Source organism: Macrotis lagotis, chromosome X (genome assembly GCF_037893015.1).
Source record: "Macrotis lagotis isolate mMagLag1 chromosome X, bilby.v1.9.chrom.fasta, whole genome shotgun sequence".
Taxonomy (NCBI): Eukaryota; Metazoa; Chordata; class Mammalia; order Peramelemorphia; family Peramelidae; genus Macrotis; species Macrotis lagotis.
In genome coordinates, this window is record NC_133666.1 from 248,468,768 (window position 1) to 248,495,843 (window position 27,076).

General features: G+C 33.7%; 1 protein-coding gene across 6 annotated transcripts in view; it reads right to left on the minus strand.

Annotated features, from left to right (window-relative positions):
* The window catches only part of AP3B1 (adaptor related protein complex 3 subunit beta 1), a 374,259-nt gene that overhangs the window by 78,050 nt on the left and 269,133 nt on the right, over positions 1-27,076 (minus strand). For all 6 annotated transcript variants that reach the window (XM_074204381.1, XM_074204379.1, XM_074204375.1 and 3 more), the window contains exons 21-22: positions 10,114-10,186; positions 1,174-1,280 (exon numbers count right to left, since the gene is read on the minus strand). In XM_074204381.1, coding sequence (XP_074060482.1) covers positions 1,174-1,280; positions 10,114-10,186 — 180 coding nt within the window. The remainder of the gene's footprint in view (positions 1-1,173; positions 1,281-10,113; positions 10,187-27,076) is intronic.

Here is a 27,076-nt window from a genome sequence, read left to right on the forward strand (position 1 = left end):
TTTCTACTTGACATTCTATACATAAGAGCAATAGTTAACATTTACTGAGCAATTTGTACTTTTAAAATGCCCCCAAAATATTAGTTATTTTTCCACACATCTTGGTGCAACAGGCTAATGCTACTTCTCAATGGTAAAGACCAGGGAAGTTAAGTGATTCCTTTGTTCTGATCATCCTGAATAACTGAAAACCCAAAGAATATGAGTATTTAGTAAATCCAAATTTTCTTCCCAATTTAATCAGCTACCTTTACCTTACAATCCTTCCCATTAGAGGTATTTCCTTTTACATATCAAATCTGGGGGCAAAACTGACAATAAAGAAAAATGATTATGGAAAAACAGGCATAGGTGGTGCTGATGGAGTTGTGAACTGATAAGTTTCACTCTAGAAAGAAACTTGGAACTACATCATCATCATCAGAATTACTCAGTTGTGCATGGTTATTAACCCAGTGATTCTAATACTAAGTCTATAAATCCCATGGAAATGAAAGAAAGAGGAAAAAGCTTCCATATGTACAAGATAATTTTAGCAGCTTTTCTTGTAAAAAAAAACTGGGGAATGAATAAACAAATTATGGTATGTGAATGCAATAGTAATGTGTTATAAGAAATAAGATTAAGTGAAACTGAAATAATAAAGGGATTTAGAGAAATTTGGGAATAACTGCATGTAAACTCTATTATCAACATTGTGCGAGTAAATAATTTGGAAGAACTTAAGAACTGTAGTCAATTCAATGATTAATCACAATTTCAGAGGACTGATGATGAAGAATAATACCTACCACCTGACAAACTGGTAAGCATTAATACATAGAAAAAGACAGACATTTTTGGACATTGCCAATTTGAGAAATTTTCTTTAACTATGCTAATTTGGTAAAAAGCTGTGGTTTTTCTTTCTTTGGGAAAAGGAAGGAGAAAAGGGGAAAATGCTTGATAATTGAAAAACATTTCTTGACGAAACACTTTACATACATTATCTCATTTGAATTAAAAATGGATAAGATTTGAATATATCCAAGAATTTTTATAAAATCACAATGTGGGGCTATATTAAAAAACTACTTTTCAATCTTAATTATTTTCCTTTTAATTAGGAAAGCAACAGTATATGTGGAGGCTTAAAAATCATTTTCAAATTGAAGTATTTTTAAAATTACTTACATTGATGACAGGGGAAGAAGCTGACAAGTTTAAACCCTCCAGGTCAGCTATTAAGCCTGGAGAAATAGCTGGTGTGAGAACTGCTCCTGGTGTGGATACTGGGTTAACTGAAAGAAAAAGTCCAAATTACCAAATGCACATTAAAATTTGATTCATATCATTAAAGGCAACATTTTTATTTTGTTCATAGACATAATTGAATTACTTTGATTAATAAATGCATGACAATTCCACTTAACATCTTGATTTAGGTAAGTTAATAAATATCAAGTTCTAGCAATTACTATTCCTCTCTTACAGAAAAGAGAATCTTACAAGTTTTGAAATAGTTTAAAAAAAATCCAATAAATGGAAATGATAAATGCTAACACTACGGACAACTGTTATCGGAGTTCAGAGGACAGATAACAGAGTGGTCAGAGAAGGGGGAAAAAAATTTAAAAGAAATCATCGATGTATGGTTTGTGTATGGAAATAAGAAACAAAGCTAGAAAAGTAGTTTAGGGTTAGATTATGCAGATCAGACTAAAGAGCTTGGATTTATCCTATGCAAAACTACCTTAAGAAAAATAAGAACTGATTTTATATGGTGCTTACAAAATACTTATCCATATATTAACTTGACTAAGCTTCATAACACCCCAGAACACAGAGTTGCAGGAGTTTCTATCCTCATTTTCCAGGGAGGCTGTTGAAGATCAAAGGCATTAATGAATCATATCACACAGCTAGGAGAGGTCAGGCACAGGATCTGATCACTGAATCTCCTGATTACAGATTTAGCAGGTTATCAGTGGGGGAGGAACTGTCTTAACATGGGGAATGGGGAGATACTGAAGGATATGCTGGTGGGGGGAGTGCAAGAAAAAACCTGACCTTTTCAGAAGCTGAATTCAAAAGCATTATAGAAGATGACCACAGTAAAGCACAAAGTAGAAGAAGATCAGAGGTAGGGGGAAAAAGTTAAAAGTAGGAATCTAGATGTGATCTCCAGAAAGAGAACTGTTGAACTCTGAGTACAGATTGAAACTTACTTTTAAAACTTTATTTTTCTAGTTGTTTTTTTTTTGGGGGGGGGTAGGAGAGTGTTTTCTTTTGCAACATGAATAATGTAGCAGCATTTCATGTGTAAAGTTTATATCATATCACTTGCCTCCTCAATGGGTAGAGGAAGGGAAGGAAGGAGGAGAGAATTTGGAATTCAAAATTAACAAACCGAATGTTAACTTTTTTTACATGTAATTGGGAAATATTTAATGAAATGAATATAAATATTTTTAAAAAGAGCAAAAATGAGAAGAAAAAGAACTAAACTAAGGTGGAAGCAATGAAACAATAAGAAGATACAGTAATATGAAGAATATTAGACATGGAGATACAATAGTAAAACAATGTTGCAAAGGTCACATGGTCAAAGTAGTGATGACACAGAAATGAAATTCAAGTGCCTTCATGTCTAGTTTTCTTTCTACCAGAACAAATCACTTTTATTTTTCAAACATACTAGAATCATCATCATCATCACTGCCCATAAAGTTATTCTTCTCAGGTGGCAAAACATACCAGTATAGCATAAATATACCTAAGTAGTATATAAAAATACTGTCTATAATGGAGAAGGGAGGAAATACAGATTACGTTCAAGATTTATAAAACTCCCTACTCTAATAATTTGTTGTTTGTTTTTGCAAGGTTAAGTGACTTGCCCATGGTCACACAGCTAGGTAATTATTAAGTGTCTGAGACTGACTTTGGACCCAGATTTTCCTGACTCCAGGACTGGTGCTCTACCTACTGCGCCACCTAGCCACCCTCTAATAATTATTAAAACGAATAACCCTGGGGACAGCTGGGTGGCACAATGGATAGAACTGGAGTCAGGAGGACCTGAGTTCAAATTCAGTCTTTCAAACACTTGATACTAGCTGTATTAACCCCATTGCTTCACCCCTCTCCTCCCCTCAAAACGAAAGAATAACTCTGTTATAATACAGAGTTTTGCTAATATTAAAAACAAAAACACAAAATAAATTTTTGATATTGAAAATAGACTGATAAGACTAATAGTTTTAAGTCTAGAAAGATGAAGATATTAGCTCATATTTTCAAGAGTTTTCCCATAAATTCACTATGCGTAAGTACAGAGAAATCATGCCTACTCTGGCCACAAAAAAGAAAAAAGCTATGTATTACAATAGATTAATAACTAGCTCATTTTGTCTAATAACCATCTTGTAGTGCAAATGATTAAAAAGGGATATATTTGCAAATTTAAGAATGAATGAGAACTTTCATACTAAATGATTTAGGATGTAGTAGTTTTCCATTTATTAATTAAATGTAACACAAAATTGTACAATGTATATCACAGACCTATAAAAGAAAATGACTGAATATATATCAGCTTTTTTGTAATACCCCCATTTAAATGGTTGAGGTCATGTTATTTATCATTAAAATATTTTCATTTTTATAAATCATAAAATATAACTGGAAAATACTAAACCTATTACTATCTTTGATTTGCCTTTCAAAATGTAACATCCAGAGATCTAAACACAGTTTCTCTTAATATCAAATGATTCTTATGACATTAAGAATATAATTTCAGCAAATGTCTAGTCAAGATACTCAAGTCAAAACTAAGAAAACCAAGGCTTATTGAGGTTAAATAACTTTCTAAAGGTCATTCACACAGATAATTACCAGGAGAAACAGAATTAAAACCTAGGACTGACTAGTCAAGACTTGTATTCTTTGTAGCAATCCTCATGTTCAAAAAACAGAACAAGAGAATGAAATTTTTTTTAGCAGTGCTAAGACCATTCTATTGACCTAATTAGGAAACGAGGTCCAGGGGAAATTCTGATTGCATGTCTACTGAATCCCTAAGTAACACTGAGCAAATCTAAAAGTTTTGTGTTATACTTTATTCTTAAATAAAATGTAAATACATTCTTCTTTTTTGAGCTATTCATTAAAGTAATTATAATAATTTGCATTGATATGGCACTTTAAAGTTTGCAAAGAAGGTAAGGGAAAACAACAATAATACTATACAAAGAATGGAGTTTTGAGTTACCCACTACCCCTAATGTTGTATTATTAAATCTGAGTCCACCTGTCTCATAGATACTATGTGTACATGCAAGAACAACCAAGCTGTGAAGAAAATATTTTGTATCAACTGTTCTTAAGTCTTAGTAAATTATCTTGTTAAAAACCCACTGAGCTGACTAGTTGATGGGAAGCAGTGTTAATAGGACTACCCACAGGTTACTCCTAGAATCTGAGAAAAGGGGCTGCCCTCTGGGGACACATCTATCATTTCATTTGATCATCACAATGGTGATCTAAGTATAATTATTAATCCCATTTACAGAGGAAGAAATGGTAACAGCGAAATTAAAATGACTTGCTCAGGGTCACATAGCTATTAGATCTCCAAAATGGAATGTCAAACATGAATTTCCTGACTCTTTCTACTATTCTCTATTCCTCAGTTATCTGGATTTTGGGTACTTGGCATCTTAATTAAAATGGAAGTAATCACCTTTAGTGGGGAATTGACTTGGCTTTAATGTTTTATTGGTTTTGTCTTTGAAAATAATGCTGCCTCTTATTTTAGGGGAAAAATATTGAATGAAGACATCTGAGGATTATATTGATTGTCTAGAAAAATGGTGCTGTCTTTACAGAAACAGAATTTTGGAAGAAGGGTGGACTTGGGTAATGGAGGAAGAAGAGATCATTAGTTAACTTGTGAACATATAAAAGGGTTAAGAGGTTGATGAAAACATTTTAAAGTGAACTCGCATCCAATGGCCTAAATTTCCTCAATAAAGTAAGAGAAAGGTCCTTAGCTGAAAGAGTGTGGAAAAGGTTGATCTCAGATTTTAAGATATATTTCGATGTACATCCTAGAGATTTTCCAACAGAATTGTATATTTGGGACAGACAGTACAGATGGACAAGTGAGGCACAAAACAATAAGAATAGTAAACAGGACTGGATTGCTTTCACAAAACTTTCATTTATAGATCCCAACGTTCCTATGAAAGCAATGAATCACCTTTTTAACTTTTCAGGAGGAATTCAGATCAGGACATACCAAGTGCCAGATGGCTGAGAAGCATAGTTTTATTATTCAGAAATTGGTAGGATAGAATGCATGTAGCCTCCTCAGTCTTACTGGGCAAGCAAATGAACCGTGAATTGGATGGGCAACAGGACCAGAGAACTTAGGATGAAAGGTTGGGGGGGGCGGGCTCTAGGGGATTTTATAGGATTTGGGATGGGTCTGCAGCAACTTGAATCCATGAGCAAGGTCAGCCAGAGTGTACTCACCAAGTACTAGAAAGCTGGCCCGGCAGGGAAATCAAAGCACACCAAATATGGCATTTTCTAGGGCAAACATACATTATCTTATGGGCTATGGAGTTGAGCACCAAAATGACCTCAAGCCAAGGCTATTCTTTAATATTAACATTCCAATGGCATGACTTGAGGACAGGAAGGCACGGAACAAATGTTTCTGAAGAATGATCCTCAATGCTGTGCAGGTGGAGGGTGGGCAAGACACAACATAAAGTAAACTAGAAACACAAAAGGACAGCAGGGACAAAAGAAAGGCTGGTTAAGGGGCAAGAATGAGGGAGGGCAGGTGGACACTCAGAATTCTACAGGTGAACTCTCATGTCTCATTAACAGCTACAGTCGTACCCATCCTCTGACCCTCCTGTCCTTTGGGTGAATGACTTGCAGTGGACTGCTGATGGGAAAATAGTATGGTACAGGATCAAGAGAACTATAGTAGAAGGAAAGAGGGAGAAAGGGAGAGAAGAAGGAGGTGGGGGGGGAAGAGAGAGAGAGAGAGAGACAGAGACAGACAGACAGACAGACACCACACAGACAGACAGAAAGGGGAATAAAACATTTACAAAGTCCATTCTGCATCTTACTATATTGAAGATTTTCATTTAATAGTGATTATTTAATGCTCATTCCATACCTAGCCCTATGTTTAGAGATAAATCTGTTGCCACCTTAAGAATTCATAATTTTATCAAATATAAGAAAGACACACATGAAAAGACAGGATAAAATCAATATATAATTAAATGATTTGGCACATGTATACTAATGTGGGCAATAAATAGGGAGAATCTTCACAGAGGAGGAAGAACTACAAAACAGAATATGAAGGATGTTTAGGTAGAACTGGGAAAATAAAAAAAGAAATGCCACTGTAGAATAGGGAAACTGGGAGAAGGAACTGCATAGCTTGAAAAGGCATATGTCTGATAGCTGTAGAATATTCCTCTTGAAGAATAGTGAGAAATACTTTTTTAAGTTTTTTTTTACAAGACAATGGGGTTAAGTGGCTTGCCCAAGGCCACACAGCTAGGTAATTATTAAGTGTCTGATGACAGATTTCAACTAAGGTACTTCTGACACCAGGGCTGGTCCTCTATCCACTGTGCCACCTAGCTGCCCCCGAGAAATAAATTTTTAAAAGTAACTTGAGGGGGCACATAGGTGGTGCAATGGATAGAGCACCGGCCCTGGAGTCAGAGGACCTGAGTTCAAATCTGACCTCAGGCACGTAATAATTACCTAGTTGGTGACCTTGGGAAGTCACTTAACCACACTGACTTGAAAAAAATATAAATAAAAACAAAAAATAAAAAGGAAATTGAGTCAGATCATGGAAGATAATATTGGGATGATCAGTTTGGATTGGTTAGGATCCTTATAATTTCCTAGTGAAGAATTACTTTTGACTTCTTTAAATCTGCTATCTCTTCAGTAGAGATGGTAGGATTTTCTAAAAAAATGAATGTCAATAGCATATCATTAATGGGGAAGATGTGGAGGGGAATATGAACCTTTTTTGGTCACTTGTAGGAACTTTATTTTCCTCCAAGCTGTGGGAAGTACAACAAGACTATAACAACAGAACAGTACTCACACAAAACCTAGAAAACAACCAAGGAGCTTTTATATATTTGGATAAGTTTTTGATAACCAATTCTATTCTGACCAGAGTCTTCTGATTTTTATTCTAACCTTTTTATCATAATTTAAGTCAGTATGAAGTAGAGGATATCTTAATAATGCCAAGTCTAGGTATGAGGGTTGACTTAGAATGCTTTACACATTTTCATTGAACAATATTGTTGTTACTGTGGACAACATTCTACCAAGTTCTGCTCACTTCACTTTTTATAATTTCATGTATTTCCAGGTTTTTCTGAAATCATCCTGCTCATCATTTCTTAGAGTGTAACAATATTCCATTACAATTATATACTACAGCTTGTTTAGCTTTTCCCAAGTAGATGGGCATCTGTGCAATTTTTAACTTTTAGCCACCACAAAAAGAGCTGTTATAAATATTTTTGTACAAATAGATCCTTTACTCTTCTTTGGAGATATTTTGGGGGTATAGACCTAGCAATGGTATTACTGGATCAAAGGGTAGGCAGAGTTTTATTGCACTTTGGGCATAGTTCCAAATTGTTCTCCAGAATGGTTTGATCAGTTCACCACTCTTCCAACAATGCCATTTAGTGTCTCAGTTTCCCCACAACCTCCCTAATATCCAACATTTTACTTTTTGTCATATTAGCCACTCTGATAGATGTGAGACAGTACTGCAAAACTTTAAATAAAAATGTTTTAAAAGTTGAAAAAAAAAAAGAATGAAACGGGCAGCTAGGTGGCGTAATGGATAAAGCACCAGCCTTGGAGTCAGGAGTACCTGGGTTCAAATCTGGCCTCAGACACTTAATAATTACCTAGCTGTGTGGCCTTGGGCAAGCCACTTAACCCTGTTTGCCTTGCAAAAAATCTAAAAAAAAAAAAACCCACAAAAGAGAATGAAACAGAATTAGTGATTAGAGGAAGAGATTAAATAAAGAAGAAAAGAGTCAAGCAGTGGTATCCTTAAAAGAAATGAAGAATTTTAAATAGGGAGCAGGCTAAATTTAAATGATAAGAAAAAAATGTCCAAGACAGGTTGAAAACACTTTTTCAACCCTGACATTTTGGTGAGAGGTCAGTGTTAGAGATGTACATTTGGAAATCATCTGCACAAATAAAATAGTTGTAGACAAAGAAGATGAGAAGGCTGAATTTTGATGTGATTCCTGATGTGGGTGCATTGAGGTAAGCAAGGAAAGGAAGGTACAATACAAAAAGTAATAAACAGAATAATACAATTTTCATGGAAGATCAGAAAAGAGTTTTAAAAAGGGAAGGGAGTATTAGTCAGTGTTAAGTGTGCTTTCCTAGAAAAGGTTTTAAATAGATCTGATTTGGCTATTATTTTTAAAGGAGAAGCCTACATCATATAAAAAGTAAAATACAAATCCTGGAAAACCAATTAGAACAAAAGAATTCTTTGCCTTCAGAAAATTCTGTCTTTACAGAATTAAAGTTATTTTATACAGTGTGTTTCACTCTTAGGTGTCAAGAAATTCAGACACAAATTCAGTGGCAAACAATTATAATTATCCTATGTATGTATTAGGAAATATATATGCCCTTAATTCTTTTAGATTATTTCTTTCAAAGTAAAAAATGGCTTTATATGTCATATATTTTATATTTAATTATGGAAATATATAAATAATTAATTGAAGGCAATAACAAACTGAACTACTCTAGTGGAAGAGAACGATTGCCCTGCAATGTGATAATCATGAAAACTTACTCATCCTTCTTCCCTAATAACACTATTTAGTCAAAGTGCCTGATAAATCCCAGGCATTTAATAAATGTTTATTGACTGATTAATAATGATACAAATATTGAACTTAAATTCAAATAGTACTTTATAGTTTTCAACATGCTTTCACATAAATAATCTCTTTTGACCCTCTAATGTAGGCAAGTAGGTATTATGATGCACATTGTATAGATGAGTTAGGTGCTGCCATTGTTAGCATTTGACCCTATATGAAATGATAACTGAAGAGAAAGCAATAACCTATACTGAGTGCTTCCCCTGTTAACTTTTCTCCCTATTATGTAGCTGGTAGTAGTGCCAACATATTCATTTCTATATAGCAAAGGGGCAATGGTATTTTGTGAGATGTAAAGTTTTATTGGGTAGAAGTTGTTATGAATTATCTCAGTAAAATAGTCTTAAATGATTTTTTAAAATTCTTCTACCTAATGATTTTTTCATATGCAGCTTTAACTGTTAAGAGCTTATCATTATTATTAATAAGACTATGGGGACACTTTGTATTATGTGGTTGAAATGGTAAAATAGATGGAGGACTGGGCTTGAAGTCAGGAACATTTAGACTTAAATATTGCCTCTAAAACTTACTGGTTGTGGTACTTGGAGCATGTTATTTGCATTCTATCTATTCTAAAATACTCAGGCAACTCCCTAAGGCTTATCTACTAAGTTGTGAACTGTGAAGGAGTTTACCACTTGAGAAATATCACAGATTCTTCTCATATTTTCATAAGATAGCTGTAGTGGTTAAAAAGAACTACGAAAAGTAAAAAATTAATTATCATAATCAGGACTGTGAGGAGGCAAGGTCAGGTATCCTTCTGGGGTACATCAGAAAAGGGCACAATGAAAGAAACTTCAAATCTCATTCTCTCTGGATGTCAGTATTTGTTTTATGTTACATGCATTGTTATCTATACCAGGCAAAACACAGAAAACCTCTGGTAAATAGTAACATATGATTTTCAAGCATTGCTCAGGACCCAAAATTATTCCCTTATCCTTTCTATGAAAAATAGAAATGTTCCTTAAATGCTAAAACAATGATTCCAGAAAATTCTCTACCTGGATTTTTCACTCTAGAAAATATTCAACAGATGCCTAGTGATTTAAAGAAAGATTCTGTAAAATATAAAGTCATAGATGATCAAAAGAAAAACTACAAACTTCAAAGATTCAATACTTACAATCATCTAGATCTAGAAGTGAAACATCTTTTTTACTGGGTTTTCTTTCTGGCCAAGTTTTGTTCTCTTCTTTCTGTCAAAAGTAATACATATTTGACTTATTGTTACATGTTTTTCCATTTAAAAACAATTTTTCCCCTAAATTTAGTAAGAAATTGTGTTACTTTAATCTACTTACTTTCTCAAATATTAATTCATTCCAAACACAAAATATTTTTAAATTAAGTTTAAGTGCAAATTTAAAATTCAGTTATAAATGACTAAATGGTACTCCTACCAAAAAATCTCTAACCAAAGTTTAAAAAAAAAATATGGATGAATGGATAATTAATAGAATACTTAAAGACTAAAACCAAAAGAATTTTCAAATTGGACAAAATATTTTGCTAACAAAAAAGTCACTTAATTCTCTGGTAACATGATAAAGTAATAAATAAAATTAAGTAAATCAAGCAAGTTGCAGCTTTTTAATACATAAACATAATGCTTGATGTGCTTACTTCTAAAAATAGAGCATAGAGCTCCTACTGGTTAATGCTTCGGGGGCCCTCCCTTTCCTCACTGGCATGTTATTATCTCACATATTTTAGAGATTTTAATTAAGAATTGTATAAAAAAACAAACTTGAGAATAAAACATACTTTTTTTCTTTTCAAAGAAAATGAACTTCACATGACAGAATTATCCCCAGTTCAAAAAAAATGGAGAAAATTGCACACAAAGATTCACAAAAGAGGCAAAAAATTAAAGCTATTTTACTCAAATTCACTTTAAAATTCAGAAATTCTGCTTCTCTTTGTCAGCAGCAACAGCAGCAACAAATTAAAGAGTTCTCATAGGGGTAAGATTCAACTTCTGGCATTTCAAATTCAATTCCTGAAAAACGGAATTTTAAAAAAGAACTTGATTGTTTAAACTTGATTGTTTAAAAACTAATACCCCCTTACCAAACTATAACTAATGTCCTTGAAACTTCTAATTATATAATATTTCCATTCCATAAGCAAAAGACTTCTATTTCATCTATACTTCCAAACCACTATGTGTATGGAAACATCAGAGTAACTTAACCATGAAAAAACTTTCCAAGTAAGGATGAAAGCATAAAGTATATGTCTTGGCTTTTGCTTTCTCTCATCATTTTCCTTTAAACTATTCCTGTTCTTTTTCAAAGTCAATACAAAATAAAGCCTAATTATCTAATGGTATCCTGCTTTTAAAGTATCTTTCTCTGAGCAGATTTTAAATATTAAAGAAAAGCTTGTAGTCATATTTCTCTAGTAGTCAAGAGAGACATGTCTCAAACCTACTTTTGCCTGCTTTTTCACTTTTAATTTATAATTACTAAGGTTTTAAACATATAGTCCCTTGTTCTTAATCCAGAAACCACAATCTTGGCCAGATCCTGTAGGATCTGTTCAGATGATTTAGTAGATGCCTATTCCCAGGCTGCTAAGGAGGAAATTGAGACCAGATAGTTCAAACTTAGTGCTTCCTCCAGTGGGGATAAATTTGGTTATATATAAGCTAGGCTAATAATTCATTTCTGATCCTTTAGGCTCAAATTATGTTATGAATCAGTTATTAATAAGTACATGGGAGGCTGAGGTGACACAGTGGATAGAGCACCATTTCTGAAAACAGGAGGAACTGAGTTCAAATCTGGCCTCGACACCTGACATTTCCAAATGACATCTATGTCCTTGGCTAAGTCACTTAACCCTTTCTGCCTCACATTCAGGAACACAAATCTGGTTGCTGGACCCAGATGGGCTTGAAAGCAAGGAAAGCACAATACCACCTCACTCAAATCCAATTCACATGCTTGTCATGGCATCACATCCCTGATGTCATGATTTTCTTTGAAAACAAAGGACAAACATTATCAATCAACAAGTATATGAATTGTTTCAATTATATAAAACATTTTTACTTATTTATATATTTATTGTAATATAATTATATATTTATTTATATTCTGAGTCTTTCTTTAGAAATCATACATAAATCCAATACCAAAGTATGTTAAAGTAGTTACCAGCTAGTTAGGGATGAAAGCACAGACTCACTTAAAAATGGTTCTATTCTAATAGTTGTAATTTTCCCCTAAACTGTTCTTAGAATTTGGAGAAGGGACTCCAAACTGCTTTAATTTCAATGGAGAATTTGGAGGAAGTCGACATTTTACACAATTAAATTTCTTTAAGCCTATGTATTGGATGGGTATGGGGAGTTTTGGCCAGTTTGACTGAATAGAAACAGCATTGTTCATAATTTAATGATAAAGACTGAAAACCCATATGAAAAAGAATTAAGAAATCTTAGTAAAACAAGAATAAAGGACGTGTTGAGTTAACAAAATAGGAATTCAGGAAGGACTCAGCAAAGTCAATGTTACTTTGTGTTTAAGAACTATATTAGAGGCATCTAAGTGGTGCAGTGGATAGAGCACAGACTGTGGAGTCAGGAGAACCTGAGTTCCAATTCAGTCTCAGACACATAATATTTACCTAGCCCTGTAACCTTGGGCAAGTTATTTAACCACATTGACTTGCAAAAACAACAACAACAACAACAACGACAACAACAACAATAAGGAACTATATTATTTTACATTTTGAGTAACAGGTATAGAAATATTTTTAAAATATCTATTTTTGAATAAATAAACTTGAAATAAAAAGTAAAGACAACTAATTCAGTCAAAAGATTATAAGTTAGAACTGAATGGGAATTTGAATAGCTTCTATCAAGCCCTTCTTTTAAAAATGAGGACATGAAGACAACCAGTGAAATAGAAGAGCTGCAATACTATATGTGAGTGATATGTGAATGATACTGAAGTCAAATTAATTTAGTTACTTACTTGCATTTATTATGCATAATTTTCAAATAATTTCAAGATTTTTTTCCTCCATATATTCCTCCCATTCCCTTTTTTTACTTCTTTTAAGAATGTATTTCTAAAAATCTATAGAAATTATTTGGGATAGAAGGAGATCATTACTATATAATTCAAGAAATAAAGAAAATAGATACTCATTTTTCAAATTTTTCTACCTGCATATCATTATTAATATTATCAGAAATTCCCAACAATTTTCCCTAAAATTGTAAAAGCTGAATGTTTCTAAGACATATTTGATGCAAATATTTTTCCTATGCTGACAATTCAATATCAGTTAAATGAATACACTTTTTTTCTTCCATTAAAAATTTTAAGTCTCATATCTTAAAGAGAAAAATTGCTTTAATGTTCAGAATAGGCAGGTGAAATTTTGGTTCCACCCCTAAGAGTCAAAAAGTTGAGTTACAGAAAACTTAGGCTCAAGATGACAATCCCATATCATCTATGGTATCATTACTGTGCAAAAATACAAAGTAAAAAAGCTTAATGTCATGTGACATTTGAAAATTTTACACTGAGCAAAATGGGTATAGTTTCCTGTAAGCCACATGAATAACAATGACTAACAGCTGAAAAATTAGCAACTCATCAGATCAGGATCAAGGTAAAGTTGTAATAGGTCTACATTCTATTTCCTATTTCACAGCTAAGAATTTATAACTACCTACTAAACACAAATCACATCATGTGCAAGATCAAAGCCCCAGATGAAACTGGCATGAGCTCTTATTAGAATTTAAAAGACAAAGAAAAAAAATCTCAAAACGACAGAAATTCATTGACTTTCTGGGAAGAGCAAATAAAAGTGACTGAAATATAATATTAGTAACAGATAATGGTCATTTTTGCTGAATTGAAAAAGGCTTGCATTCCAATTCAAAGCTATAAAAAGCTTGCGATGTGCCTGGCATTTTCCTCTTACATTATATTTCATTGTTTATCTAAATTTTTTTAAATCAAAACATTTTCTTATTTAAAATATTACTATGAAAAGAAAAATCTGAATTCTAAACAAAGAAGTTAAGAGCCATATTCCATCCAACATTCCTCCATTTGCAATTCATCTTGGTAATAGAGACAGAACCTGGGTAAATGCATATAGGAGTTGAAGCAGGAGATTTCTCTTGCTCAATGCATAATTCATGTGCTCCGCCTGCAAAGTGTGTAAAATGAGAATTTCACACCGCAGCATGAGCCACGGAGCTGCAGAGAAAAGGCAGATGAAATCATATTTTACTGTGCGAATTTTATTTCTTACCCCACCAATGTTTATATAAAACCATCATTGACAAACCAAACGCATTGACAGATCACCCACTGTTTCCATTGTGTTAGCACTTGAAAAGAGATCAGGCAGAAAGATAAGACAATTTGTTTTTGTATTTTTTTTTTAAATATGGGATTAGGCTGAGCGACCATATTAAACTTGTGTAAGGACAGTGGAAACTGTTCCTAAAATCTTACCACAAAAATAACTGGCTATCAAATTATCTTTCTCAAATCCGCATTTTTTTGTATGGTATTCAATTATACCGCAGAACACTTCAAAGGATCCTGATTTTTAAATGGAATACAAAGCCACAGTTTTAAGGTACCAAAGCCTCTTTTAAGGCATCTTAAGTTATTGAAAGTGTGTGTGAAGAACAGGTCTCTTAAATAGCTGTTCAGTTTCAAATGTGTATTACACCTGTAAAGATTTTTGCTTATTCTCAACACTCATTTTCAATCTAATAAAAATGGCATATATATGACATTACAGGAAAGTCGATGTACTTCAAATGACAAAGATATATAAAAAGTTTTTTATCTTAAAATTACAAAATGGGATAAATATTATGCAAAGTTCAGTAAGCCAACAGACAATGTTGAAATCAGGACACAGTTCAATGCTAATTTCTGGTGTTATAAGGCAAGATATTTGGAGACTTCATAGGGCAAATATTTGCATGAAATATTTTCAATTAGAGTTGTCAAGGCAACCTATTGAATCTCATGCCTCCATGCAAAGTATGTACAGCTGATAAAATTAATATTAAATTTTAAACCAGAATGCACTGTGAACGCCAAAGCAATTTCCATTTGTTAAAATTCAGTAAAAACTCAACCACTGTGTATAACTTACAGAATGCCTTAAGATAGTTACATAAAAATCTAGTCTTCAAAATCCACAAATTTTATATCTATGATAGTTTGGCAGATATTTATGACAAGTTAAGGCAGGCCATCTAAAACCCTTCTCTTAAAATTTTATAGACAAAGAAGCACAAATATAGGATCAATTTCTGTGTATGTCTTCAACTAGGTTAGCATAGTGGCATGAATCTAATAGATCCACCTCAGTCTCTGATGATGACAGCAGACAACCACACATATAACACTGGCATGTATTCAGATGCCACTTAATTACTTTGATGATAAGAAAATATATTATTGTTAAATCTTAACCACACCACTGTGAATTCAGTTATTTTCAGGATCCAATGAATGTCAGCAATAATAAGTTTTTAAAAGGTCTAGATGTGAGATACTTTTCATATGCAGATAAATGCATTGTTATTTCACACAGATGCTTTCTGTTCTACATAAAATGACACCCATTAACACAGTGTTTATATGAAAATCCCTTACCTAGGAACTGAGAAAACATGTAAGCTAAGAACTAAAAATATTTTCATAGGAGATGTATTATTATTATTTCATCAGTGTTATCTAAATCAATGATGTCAACTTAAATGGAAATGGGGGGTCACTAAATCATACATAAGGATGTCTACAGGCTGTATTCTGGCTTAGTTTTAAATGTAATTTTATTTATGTTCTATTATATTTTTAGTTATTTTATTAAGTATTTTCCAATTATATTTTAATATGGCTTGAAGAAAATTTGGCAATGTTGGAATCTGTATTTGAAAACAGATTTAAAGTATTAGTGTTCAGCTTATTAATTACTATTATTTGGTTGAAAATAGTTTACAAATGGGGCAGCTAGGTAGCACAGTGGATACAGCACAAGTTCTGGAGTCAGGAGGACTTGAGTTCAAATGTGACTACAATTCCTTAATAACTATCTAGCTTGTCTGACCCTGGACAAGTCACTTAATCCCAATGCCTTACAAAAAGCAAAAAAGCAAAAAAATAAAAAAGATAGTTTAGAAATACCATGTTATAGTTAAATATGTGAGTAAAAGACTAACATGGAAATGGCTACTATTTCTAGGAAAGGGAAGCTTTTTAAAATACATTAATTTAAACATAACCTTCACCATGTCTGTTCATCATTTTAACTAAGAATAAAACATAATTATATAAAGAGATATCCAATAAAGTGATATAAATATGAATCTCTCTTGCCATCACTGATGTTTCTGCTGACACTTTTACAAAGGAACACAATTTAATTGCTATGAAAAAAATTCTGACAATTAACTAATGCATTCAAAAGTCTTGTATAAGAATATAGTATAATTCACATCTATTTTTACTGTTAATTAAATTGTCATATTCTAAAAGAAAAATACATAATCAACCAACAAACAGTTATTAAAGGTGTATTATATGCAAATCACTGGACTTTGTACTTGGGATACAAAGACAAAGATGAATAGTCACTATACTCATGGAGTTGACCTACTATTGAGTAAGATAGTATGTGCGTGCATGTGTGTATATATAAATATAAATTTACTTCACACACACACACATATATATACATATATTTGCATATGTGTATTGTATATAACTATATAGTAATTGCAGGGGGCAGGAGGGAGGTGGAGGTACCAACAATTGGAAAAACCAACATAACCCCTACACACAAAGAGAAACCTCAAGAAAAATAAAGTGAGAAAAAATAAAGTGATGTTTCAGTATGTATTCAGAGACCAACAGTTCTGTCTTTGGGATAGATAACATTTTTTAATATAAATATTTTATTTGTTTTCTAATTATATACAATTGTAGTTTCTAGCTATTATTTTTTGTAATGTTTTGAATTTTACAATTTTCCCCCCAACCTTCCTTCCCGCCCCGCCCCAGTCAGATAATCTTTAAATTGTTTCCATGCCACACATTGATCAAAATTGAATATGTTGAGAGAAAAATCATAACCTTGAGAAAAAATAAAATATAAGATACAGAAAAATTACATGGTACATAAGACAACTTTTTTTTTTTAATTGAAAGTAATAGTCTTTTGTCTTTTGTTTAAACTCCACAGTTCTTTCTTTGGATACATATGGCATTCTCCATCACAGATACCCCAAAATTGTCCCTGATTGTTGCACTTATGGAATGAGCAAGTCCATTAAGGCTGATGTTGCTCTCAGGGTGTACAATGTTCTAGTTCTGCTCATCTCTCTCAACATCAGTAAATGAAATTCTTTCCAGGCTTCTCTGAATTCCCATCCTTCCTGGTTTCTAATAGAACAATAGTGTTCCATAACATACACACATCACAATTTGTTCAGTCATTCCCCAATTGATAGACATTCACTCGATCTAGATAGCATTCTTTATCGTAAGTTCATCAGAGAAATTGCTTCAACTTTTTCCCAACAGTTGCTGTTGCTAGCTGTAATTCCCTCCATCCTATTCCCACATATCCCCCATTTATTCTATTCTCTCTCTCACTCTGTCTTGTCTTATCCTCTCTCTCTTACCCCTTTAGGGGTAAGAAAGATCCTATACCCAATTCAGTGTGCATGTTATTTCCTCTATGAGCCATTTCTGATGAGTAAAGGCTCACTCATTCAGCCCCCCTTCTCCCTTTCCTGCTAAAGCTTTTTCTTGCCTTTTTTGTTAAATATCCCATTCTACTTCTCCTTTCCCTTTCAGCACATTCTATCTCTCCCCATTAACTCCATCTTTTTAATATAGTATACCTTCAATTTCAACTCTTTCCTCTGCCTTTCCATGCAGGAATACCCACAGTTCAAAATCATTAAGTTCCTTATAATTAGCCCTTCCCCTCCACCCTCTCTATGCTTCACCTGATTCCTGTGCTTGAAGGTCAAACTTTCTGTTCAGCTTTGGTCTTTTTAACAGGAAAGGTTTAAAAGTTCCCTATCTCATCGAAAATCCATCTTTTCCCCTGAAAGATGTTCAGTTTTGCTGGGTAGTTGATTCTCGATTGTAAACCAATATCTTTTGCCTTCCAGAATATCATATTCCAAGCCCTATGAGCCTTTAATGTAGATGCTGTTATATTTGTATTATTCTGACTGTGGCTCCTCAATATTTGAAATGTTTCTTTCTGACTGTTTGCAATATTTTCCTTTCAACTTGGGAGTTCTGGAATTTGACTATTTTGGGATCTCTTTCAGGAGGTGATTGGTGGATTCTTGCAATTTCTATTTTGCCTTCTACCTCTAGGATTTCAGGCAGTTTTCCTGGAGAATTTCATATAAAATGATGTCCAGACTCTTCTTTTGATCATGACTTTCAGGTAGTCCAAAGAATTTTAAATGATCTCTCCTGGATCTGTTTTCCAGGTCAGTTCTTTTTCCAAAGAGATATTTCACATTTTCTTCTAGTTTTTCATTCTTTTGATTTTGTTTTGCTTCTTGATGTCTCACAAAGTCATCAGCTTTCCTTAGTTCCATTCTATATTTGAAGGAATTAGTTTAATCAGAGAGCTTTTGTATCTCCTTTTCCATCTGGCCAATTGTGCTTTTTAAGGCATTGTTCTCCTCCTTGGCCTTTTGAACTGCTTTTTTCATTTGATCCAAACTGGTTTTAAAATGTTATTTTTCTTCAATTTTTTTTGTCTCTCCTTCAGCAAGCTGCTAATTTGGTTTTCATGATTTTCCTGCATCACTCTCATTTCTCTCCCCAATTTTTCCTCTATCTCCCATTTTTAAAAACTTTTTTGAACTCTGCCACAGCCTAAGATGAATTGATATTTTTCTTGGAGACTTTGGATACAGAAGCTTTGACTTTGTTATCTTCTGAGTGCTATCTTGTATTTTGATCCTCCACAGACCAAAGTAATTGTCTATGGTCAGATTTTTTTTTCTTCTGTTGTTTGCTCATTTCCTCAGTCTGTCACTTGATTTTAACTCTTTGTTAAAGTGGGGCTCTGCTTGCAGGGTGGAGGGTGCACCGTCTCATGCTTGCAAGTGTTTTTGCAGCTGTTTTCAGGTTCAGCCCCAGGGACCTGCAGGGTCTCAATTCCTTCAAGGTCTTATGAGAGGCTCTGACTGCTCCCCTGGCCTGTGTTCTGATATGTGGATGACCACAAGCACACTCCTCTGACCTGGAACCACTGAGAAACATCCCTGCTTCTCTCTGGCAGTATGGGGTCCCAGTCTGAGACCTGGATCTGAGTATGGGTAAAGCAGCAGACTCCTGCTCCAGGGAGAACAGAGCGATCTCTGCAGTTTATTGTGACCCCCTTACTGTCCATGGGACAAGCACTCTAGAAGCAGTTGCTGGGTGGCTCCTTATATCTGCTTCTGGTCCCCTGAGGCTCGGTCTGCGCTGAGGCCTGCACTGAACTGTGCTCCACTCTCAGTCTGGTGCCACAGAGTTGTCCTGCTGACCTTCTAAGTTGTCTTTGGCAATCCCTGGGCTGAGAAGTTTGGAAACTGCCACTGCTGCCATGGGCCCAGGTGCCCACAGGGTCCCAGTTACCACAAGGTCTTTTCCTGGATGGCTGAATCAGTTCACTGGAGCACAGCCTGAGCTGTGCTGCTGGCCTGTATAACCTTGCACTGATCCTTCCCACGGGTCTTCCAAATTGTTTTGGGCAGGAAAATTGTTTCCTCAGTCTTCTGGGGGATTCTGCCACTCTAGAATTTGGTTAGTTTCATTATTTAAAGGTATTTGGAGTGGTTTAGGGGAGAGTTCAGATGAGTCCCTGCCTTCACTCTGCAATCTTAGCTCCACCTTGTCAAATAGGATGGTCTTTTTATTGAGTTCTCTGCAGTATTTTCCAGTGTTAAGCACTTTCTCTTCATGAATCATCTCTCTTTTATGATTTTTTTTGTGATACTACTCTATTCTAGTTCTCTTCCAACTTGATTGACTGCTCCTTTTCAGTCTTTATTCCTTAGCATAGCATACCACTATCTGTGGTATCGGATGCAGGGAAAGATTAAAGACAAAAGGGGAAGGTGATTCTTAAGTATGAGATGGTTAGTATCACGGAAGCATTGTGAACTTAAGACAGTGGAGAATTTTTATTCTCGAGGTAGTAGGAAGACACAGAAATTTACTGAGAAGAATATTGACATGGTTAGACCCGTGCTATGTCCTGGCCCCTCTTCTTTTGTGTGTGTGTGTGTGTGTGTGTATTTCACTTGCTGATTCAACTTCCATGGGCTTAATCAGCTCTATGTAGGCAATTCTCAGGTACTTATTTCTGTCATTATAGAAGTTTCAAAAAGAAATCATAAGTCTGTCCTCTAAAAACTCAATTTTTCCCTATTTCTGTCAAAGGTACTACCATTGGGGCAGCTAGGTGGTGCAGTGGATAGAGCACCGGCCTTGGAGTCAGGAGTACCTGGGTTCAAATCTGGCCTCAGACACTTAATAATTACCTAGCTGTGTGGCCTTGGGCAAGCCACTTAACCCCATTTGCCTTGCAAAAACATTAAAAAAAATAAAGGTACTACCATTCTTCTAATATCTCAGGTTTTGAAACTGGGTATTATCTTTAATTCTTAAATTTCCCTTGATCTCATGTATTCAATCAGTTGACAACAACTGTGATTTCCTACCTCTATAACATTTCTCAAATCTGACTACTTTTTGCAACTCACATTTATCACCTGTCATCTAAACTACTGCAATGACCTCCTAATTGATTTCCCTGCATCAAAAGCTATTCCCATTCCACATAGCTACTAAAATGATTTTCCTAAAGCACGGGTCTAACCGTGGCATTATTCTGCTCAATTAATTTCAGTGTCTTCCTACTACCTCAAAAATAAAAATAAAGATTTTAATGATGTTTAAAACCCTTTACCTAGTCTCAAACTTTTCCCCTAGCCTTAGTGTGTGTACATATATAGATATACACTAAGGCTAGGGAGAAAGTTACATATATATGTATGTGTGTGTGTGTGTGTGTGTGTGTGTGTGTGTGTATGTATATCTTTATATAAATAAAACTGGAAATTGAGGGGATGCTCAACAATTGGGGAATGGTTGAACAAATTGTGCTATGTGATTATAATGGAATGCTATTACGCTATAAGAAATAATAAGCAGGATGCTCTCAGAAAAACCAGAAAAGACTTACATGAGGTGATGCAAAGTAAAATGTACTTTGTACAAAAGTAACAGCAATATTGTAAGATGATCAGCTATGAATATATTGGCTATTATCAGCAATACTATGATCCAAGACAACTCTGAAGGACTTCATTTCCCCAGAGAAAGAGCTGATGACATCTGCATATAGAATGAAGCATACTTTTTTTCCTTGAGGCTTTGTGTTTTTTTTTGGGGGGGGGTCCTATGTTCTTTCTCAACATGACTATATCAGTGGTGGGGGGGAATTGGGTTCGGAGAAATTGTTTTTACCCATAATTGGGTCAAAATAAAATGTTAAACTAAAAAAATGTAGGTGCAGGTGTCAGTTCTGGATGAAGTTGTTCCTAATTTCCCTAGAAGCAGGTGTTTTCTCATAAAATTATCTTGTTTTGTTTTCTATATATTGATTACATAATTATGCATGTCAAACTATGCCCCCCCATGGAATGCAAGCTCTTTGAGGGTATGCTCTGTTTCATGTTTTTTCTTTTATCACTAATTAACAAGCAAATTAAGTGCATATTATATACCAGGCACCATGCTAACCTCTCAGAATACAAAAAAAAGGTAAAAGACAGTTCCCAGGAGCTACGAGTATACAAGGAGAGAAAAGAAGTGAACAATATTTATAAACAACACACACACATATACACACTTATTTGTAATATATAATTAATTAACAGAGAGAAGGAGCTAGAATTAAGATGGTTGGGAAAAGCTTCTTGATCTATATCTAAATTTTTATCTATTTTTATATGTCATTTCACTTAAACCTCACAACATTATGAGGTGGGCAGGGGCAATACTATCACTACAGGAAACTATTTTACATAGCCAAAAAATCATACTCCCTAACAAAGAGGACTATCGACTGAATCAAGAATTTTTAAATACTCAATAGAGTAACTTGAGAACTGCTCTAAGGTTTCATGTTCATGCTCAATTTCCCTGAATACATAATCTGAAGAGTAGATTCAGGAATGAGAGAAAAAGATTTAGGGAGGATAAAGATTAAAGTAAATACATTTTTTAGTCTCTTTATCATATTTAATTAAGTATCATGCTAAGACTAAGTGTCCAACTCTTGCCTTTATTGTTAATATTTAGATCAGAAGTTATTATACATAAGAACAAGTTTCTCTCATTTGACAACTGAACAAATAAATTAGTCTAAAGACAAACTGTGGTAAAAATAATTTATATGAGAAACTCCAAATCACTTGTAGAGAAGAGACCAAGCATTAGTAACTTCTCCAAAGAGAAGAAGGCTTAGAGAAAGAAAAAATTACACTCATCATTGAGATTTTAAAATAAATTGTATCTAGCTCAAAATGGTCAAAAAAAAAAGATTCTCATGATATATAAAAATCTTTTTATAAGGAAATTATATTGGACATATCAATTAATCAGCAAGCATTTATAAATGCAATCCAGGATGGCTTCCTAAGATTTGCTAAATTTAACACCTAGGATTGTTTTGCAATGACTTTCTTTACTTTAGATTGACAGTGCAAAACAACATAATCATTTATTATAATGTGAATTCTGTGGGTCTTAATCTTAGTAGCTCTTGCTCAGTAATTTTTTGATGGTATAGATACATAAAGGATAAATTCAACACTCTAATTTCCTCTGTTTCCCTTCACCTTTCATCACCTTCACAAATTCCTTTGTCATTAGACATGAACCATTAAAGGGCACATCTCTTCACTCTAAACCCTCTTTTACATTCTCCTTGCTCTCCCCAATCAAGACTAACACAGTTTGGATATCAAGTATCAAGGAATACTTGTACATGAAACATGGTGGTAAGTCAAAATCAATTCTAGGAAAATTCCTCAAGTTAGAAAATGCCTACCCATAGTAAACAAAATCATTTAAGAAAAACTCAATTAAAACATAATAAGTTAACATTCCACTGTTTTATTATTATTTTCAACTGCTCATTTCCTAAACAATGGGTTTATAGGTCTGAGTAATATTCAATATTTTTAAATATCTATTTTTTTGTAATTTACTATAAAAATGAGATAATAATTCAATGAAAATATCCTAATGACACTTCATATATAGATCAATTAATAGCCTCTAATTCTAAAATTCCTAAAATTCTCATTTATCTGAACTCTGAAAATGAGCACTCTAGAGGAAATGACTATAAAAATTCTTAAGGCTAAAAATTTATCTCCTTTTTGGTATTTATCTCCTTTTTGGTACAAGGTCTGTAGATGAGAGTCTATGCCTAGTTTTTGCCATACTATTTTCCAGTTTTCCCAACAACAATTTTTGTCAAATAGTGAGTTCTTATCCCAGAAACTAATGTCCTTGGATTTGTCAAATAGTAGACTGCTGTAGTTGTTTATTGAAGTTTTTTCTTTTTCTTTTTTTAAGTTTTTTGCAAGGCCATGGGATTAAGTGTCTTGCCTAAGGCCTCACAGCTAGGTAATTAGTAAGTGTCTGATGTCACATGTGAACTCAGGTACTCCTAACTCCAGGGCCTGTGCTCTATCCACTGCACCACTTTAGGTTTTTTTTTTAACCTATTCTAATCCACAAATCCATTACTCTATTTCTTAACTAGTACCAGGCAGTGTTGATAACTGTCATTTTATGGTATAGTTTTAGATCTAGAAGAGCAAGGCTACCTTCCTTTACATTTTTTTTCATCAGTTCCCTTGATATTCTTGTTGCTTCAAATGAATTTTGTTATTATTTTTTTCTAGCTTGGTAAAATAGTTATTGGTAATTTGATTAGTATGGCACTGAATAAATAATTTAATTTGGGTAGAATTGTCATTTTTATTAATTAGCTTTTATTTTATTATAAGGTCAAAATGGGTACAGGATTAAGACATAAAAGGCAATACCATAGACCAATTAACCAGATCAAGAAATACTCTGTCAGATCTATTGAAAGGGGAGAAATATATGTCCAAACAAATTATATATTGCAAAATAGATGATTCTGACTACATTAAATTAAAAATATTTTGCACAAATAAAACAAATACTGCCTAAATTAGCAGGAAAACAGAAAGCTGGCAAACAATTTCTACAGCATGGGGATTTTGATAAAGGTCCCATTTCTAAAAATACTTAGAGAATTGATCAAATTTATAGGATTACAAGTCATTCCCCATTTGAAAAATGGTCAAAGGATATGAACAGTTTTCAAAAGAAGAAATTAAAGCTCTCTCTCGCTCGCTCGCTCTCTGTCTCTCTCTCTCTCTATATATATATCTATATATATATAATCATATGAAAAAAATGCTCCAAAATCATTACTGATTAGAGAAATGCAAATTAAAACAACTATGAGGTACAACCTCATATCTATCAGACTGGCTAAGATGACAAATTGGAAAATGATCAATACAGGGAAGTTGAGGGAGGATTGGGACATTAATATATTGTTGGTGAAATTGTGAACTGATACAACCATTCTGGAGAGGAATATGGAACTATGCCCAAAGATAAATAAAACTCATCATACCCTTGGACCCAGTAATACCAATTGGTATTGGCCTATATCCAGAAGAAATTATACAAAATGGGAAAAATCTCACATGCTCCAAAATATTCATAGCAGCCCTTTTAGTGGTGGCAAAGAATTGGAAAGTAAGGGGATGCCTATCAATTGAGGAATGGCTGAACAATTTATAGTATATGAATGTTATGGAATACTATTTTTATATAAGAAAGCACAAATGGTCAAACTCTAGAGAAGCATGGAAGAGATTACAGGAACTGATACTGAGTGAAGGAAACAGAACCAAGAGAGCACTGTACATATTAACAACAACATAGTGAGTTGGCCAATCTTGATGCAGCTGCTCTCTGTAGTACAGTGAGCAAGAACAGCCCTGGGACACCTATTTACGGACAATGCTATCTTCATCTAGAGGAAGAGAAATGAAACAAAACAAAAACAAACCTACAGAATCTGAATGAACACTACGTTCACTTTTTAAGAATTTCTCTTATGTTTTTCTTTCCTTTCTCATGGTTTTCTTTCTTTTCCCTTAGTTCTAATTCCTCATACAGAAAATAACTTATCTGTAAATATGTTAAACACAAACGTATATGTATAATGACCACAAGACTGTTCACTATTGAGAGGAGGGTGGGAAGGGAGGGTGGAAAGAAATTATGAAACTTATAAATATGCATATGCATATGGATGAATGTTGAAAAACTTTCATAACACATAACTGGAAAAACAAAATATCAACTGGGAAAAAATTAATCTCAGTATACAATTCAATTTATAGATTTCAGTCTAAATTTGAAATTGTATTACATATAAAATTATATAAAACTAAGTGCTATGACAAATAATGAACAATAAAAAATTCCTATATTCTTTTTGTTTTGCTTTAGGTTTTTACAAGGCAATGGGGTAAAGTGACTTGCCCAAGGCTACACAGCTAGGTAATTATTAAGTAACTGAGATCAGATTTGAACTCAGGTCCTTCTGACTCCAGGGCCCATGCTCTATTCACTGTGCTACCTAGCTGCCTCATAAAATTCCTATATTCTTTAAAGACTAATTGTAGTTAAACCCATTTTTATCAGTGATTATCATTTAGCATATTAAAATAATTCCAAAAGAATGCAACAAGCTAAGTAAAAAAAAAAAGTCGAGCAAATTGGAATTAGGATCAATGGTAAGTGACTAAATTTTCAGATTTTTGAGTGACATAGGTCATATAGAACAACAGCATTTGAAATTTAACATCACTGATATCTGAGATAATTTTTTTATATATTAAATTTTTATATCGATATGCTTAGCTTTCTACTTTTATTTACTTAGCAGTATAATGCTACAAATAGAATATTCAAAATATTTCTAACAAAGTATCAAAAACATTTCTATCAAAAAGCTATGCTTATTTTAAAAAAATACTCATTTATACATTTATCATTACAAATAAAAATTGAACAATTTATTTTTCTTAAATAACATTCAGAATAGTCATATTTTCCTCATCAAGTATTTTACTCATCTATCCCTTGCAACATCTTCCTGATACTAAGACCATAAAATTATCACTCCATCTAGTAAACACTGTCTTCAAGTTCAAGGAGGTAGTGAGAGATACACCAAAGAAACAGACATAAACAAGAGCTCCTGATGACAAAGGATTAGCCTGGCACAGTGGACAGTCTGCTTTGAAGATATGAAGATCTGGATTTAGGTACCTTTGATGTATACTGACTGTATACATCTAACTAACATTTGCATTGGTTAAAGGAATAATGTTGAAAAAAAAATTCTTCCATTGACTTCCCCTTATGCTTCCTCATTTTTACCTGTCCAAGAAACCTAAAGAGAATGGACTGGTTTATGAAAAATGCATTAGTAATGGGGTCGCTAGATGGCGCAGTGGATAGAGCACCGGCCCTGGAGTCCGGAGGACCAGAGTTCAAATCTCACCTCAGACACTTAATAATTACCCAGCTGTGTGCCTTGGGCAAGCCACTTAACCTCATTGCCTAGCTAACAACAACAACAACAACAACAACAACAACAACAACAACAACAACAACAACAAATGCATTAGTAAGTCACAGGTATACTTGTGCTTTTCTGACATTAAAAACATTCTATTTCAATATAATGAGTCCTATAGTACATGAACACTCAGACCAAGTTAAAGAGAATTTTTCTCCTTGAATTTTAAAGTTTTCCAATGATTTAAAATATAAATGCATTGATTGATCCCAAAGAAAATTATTTCTTTTTTTTTTGCAAGGCAATGAGATTAAGTAACTTGCTTAATGCCTAAGGTCACA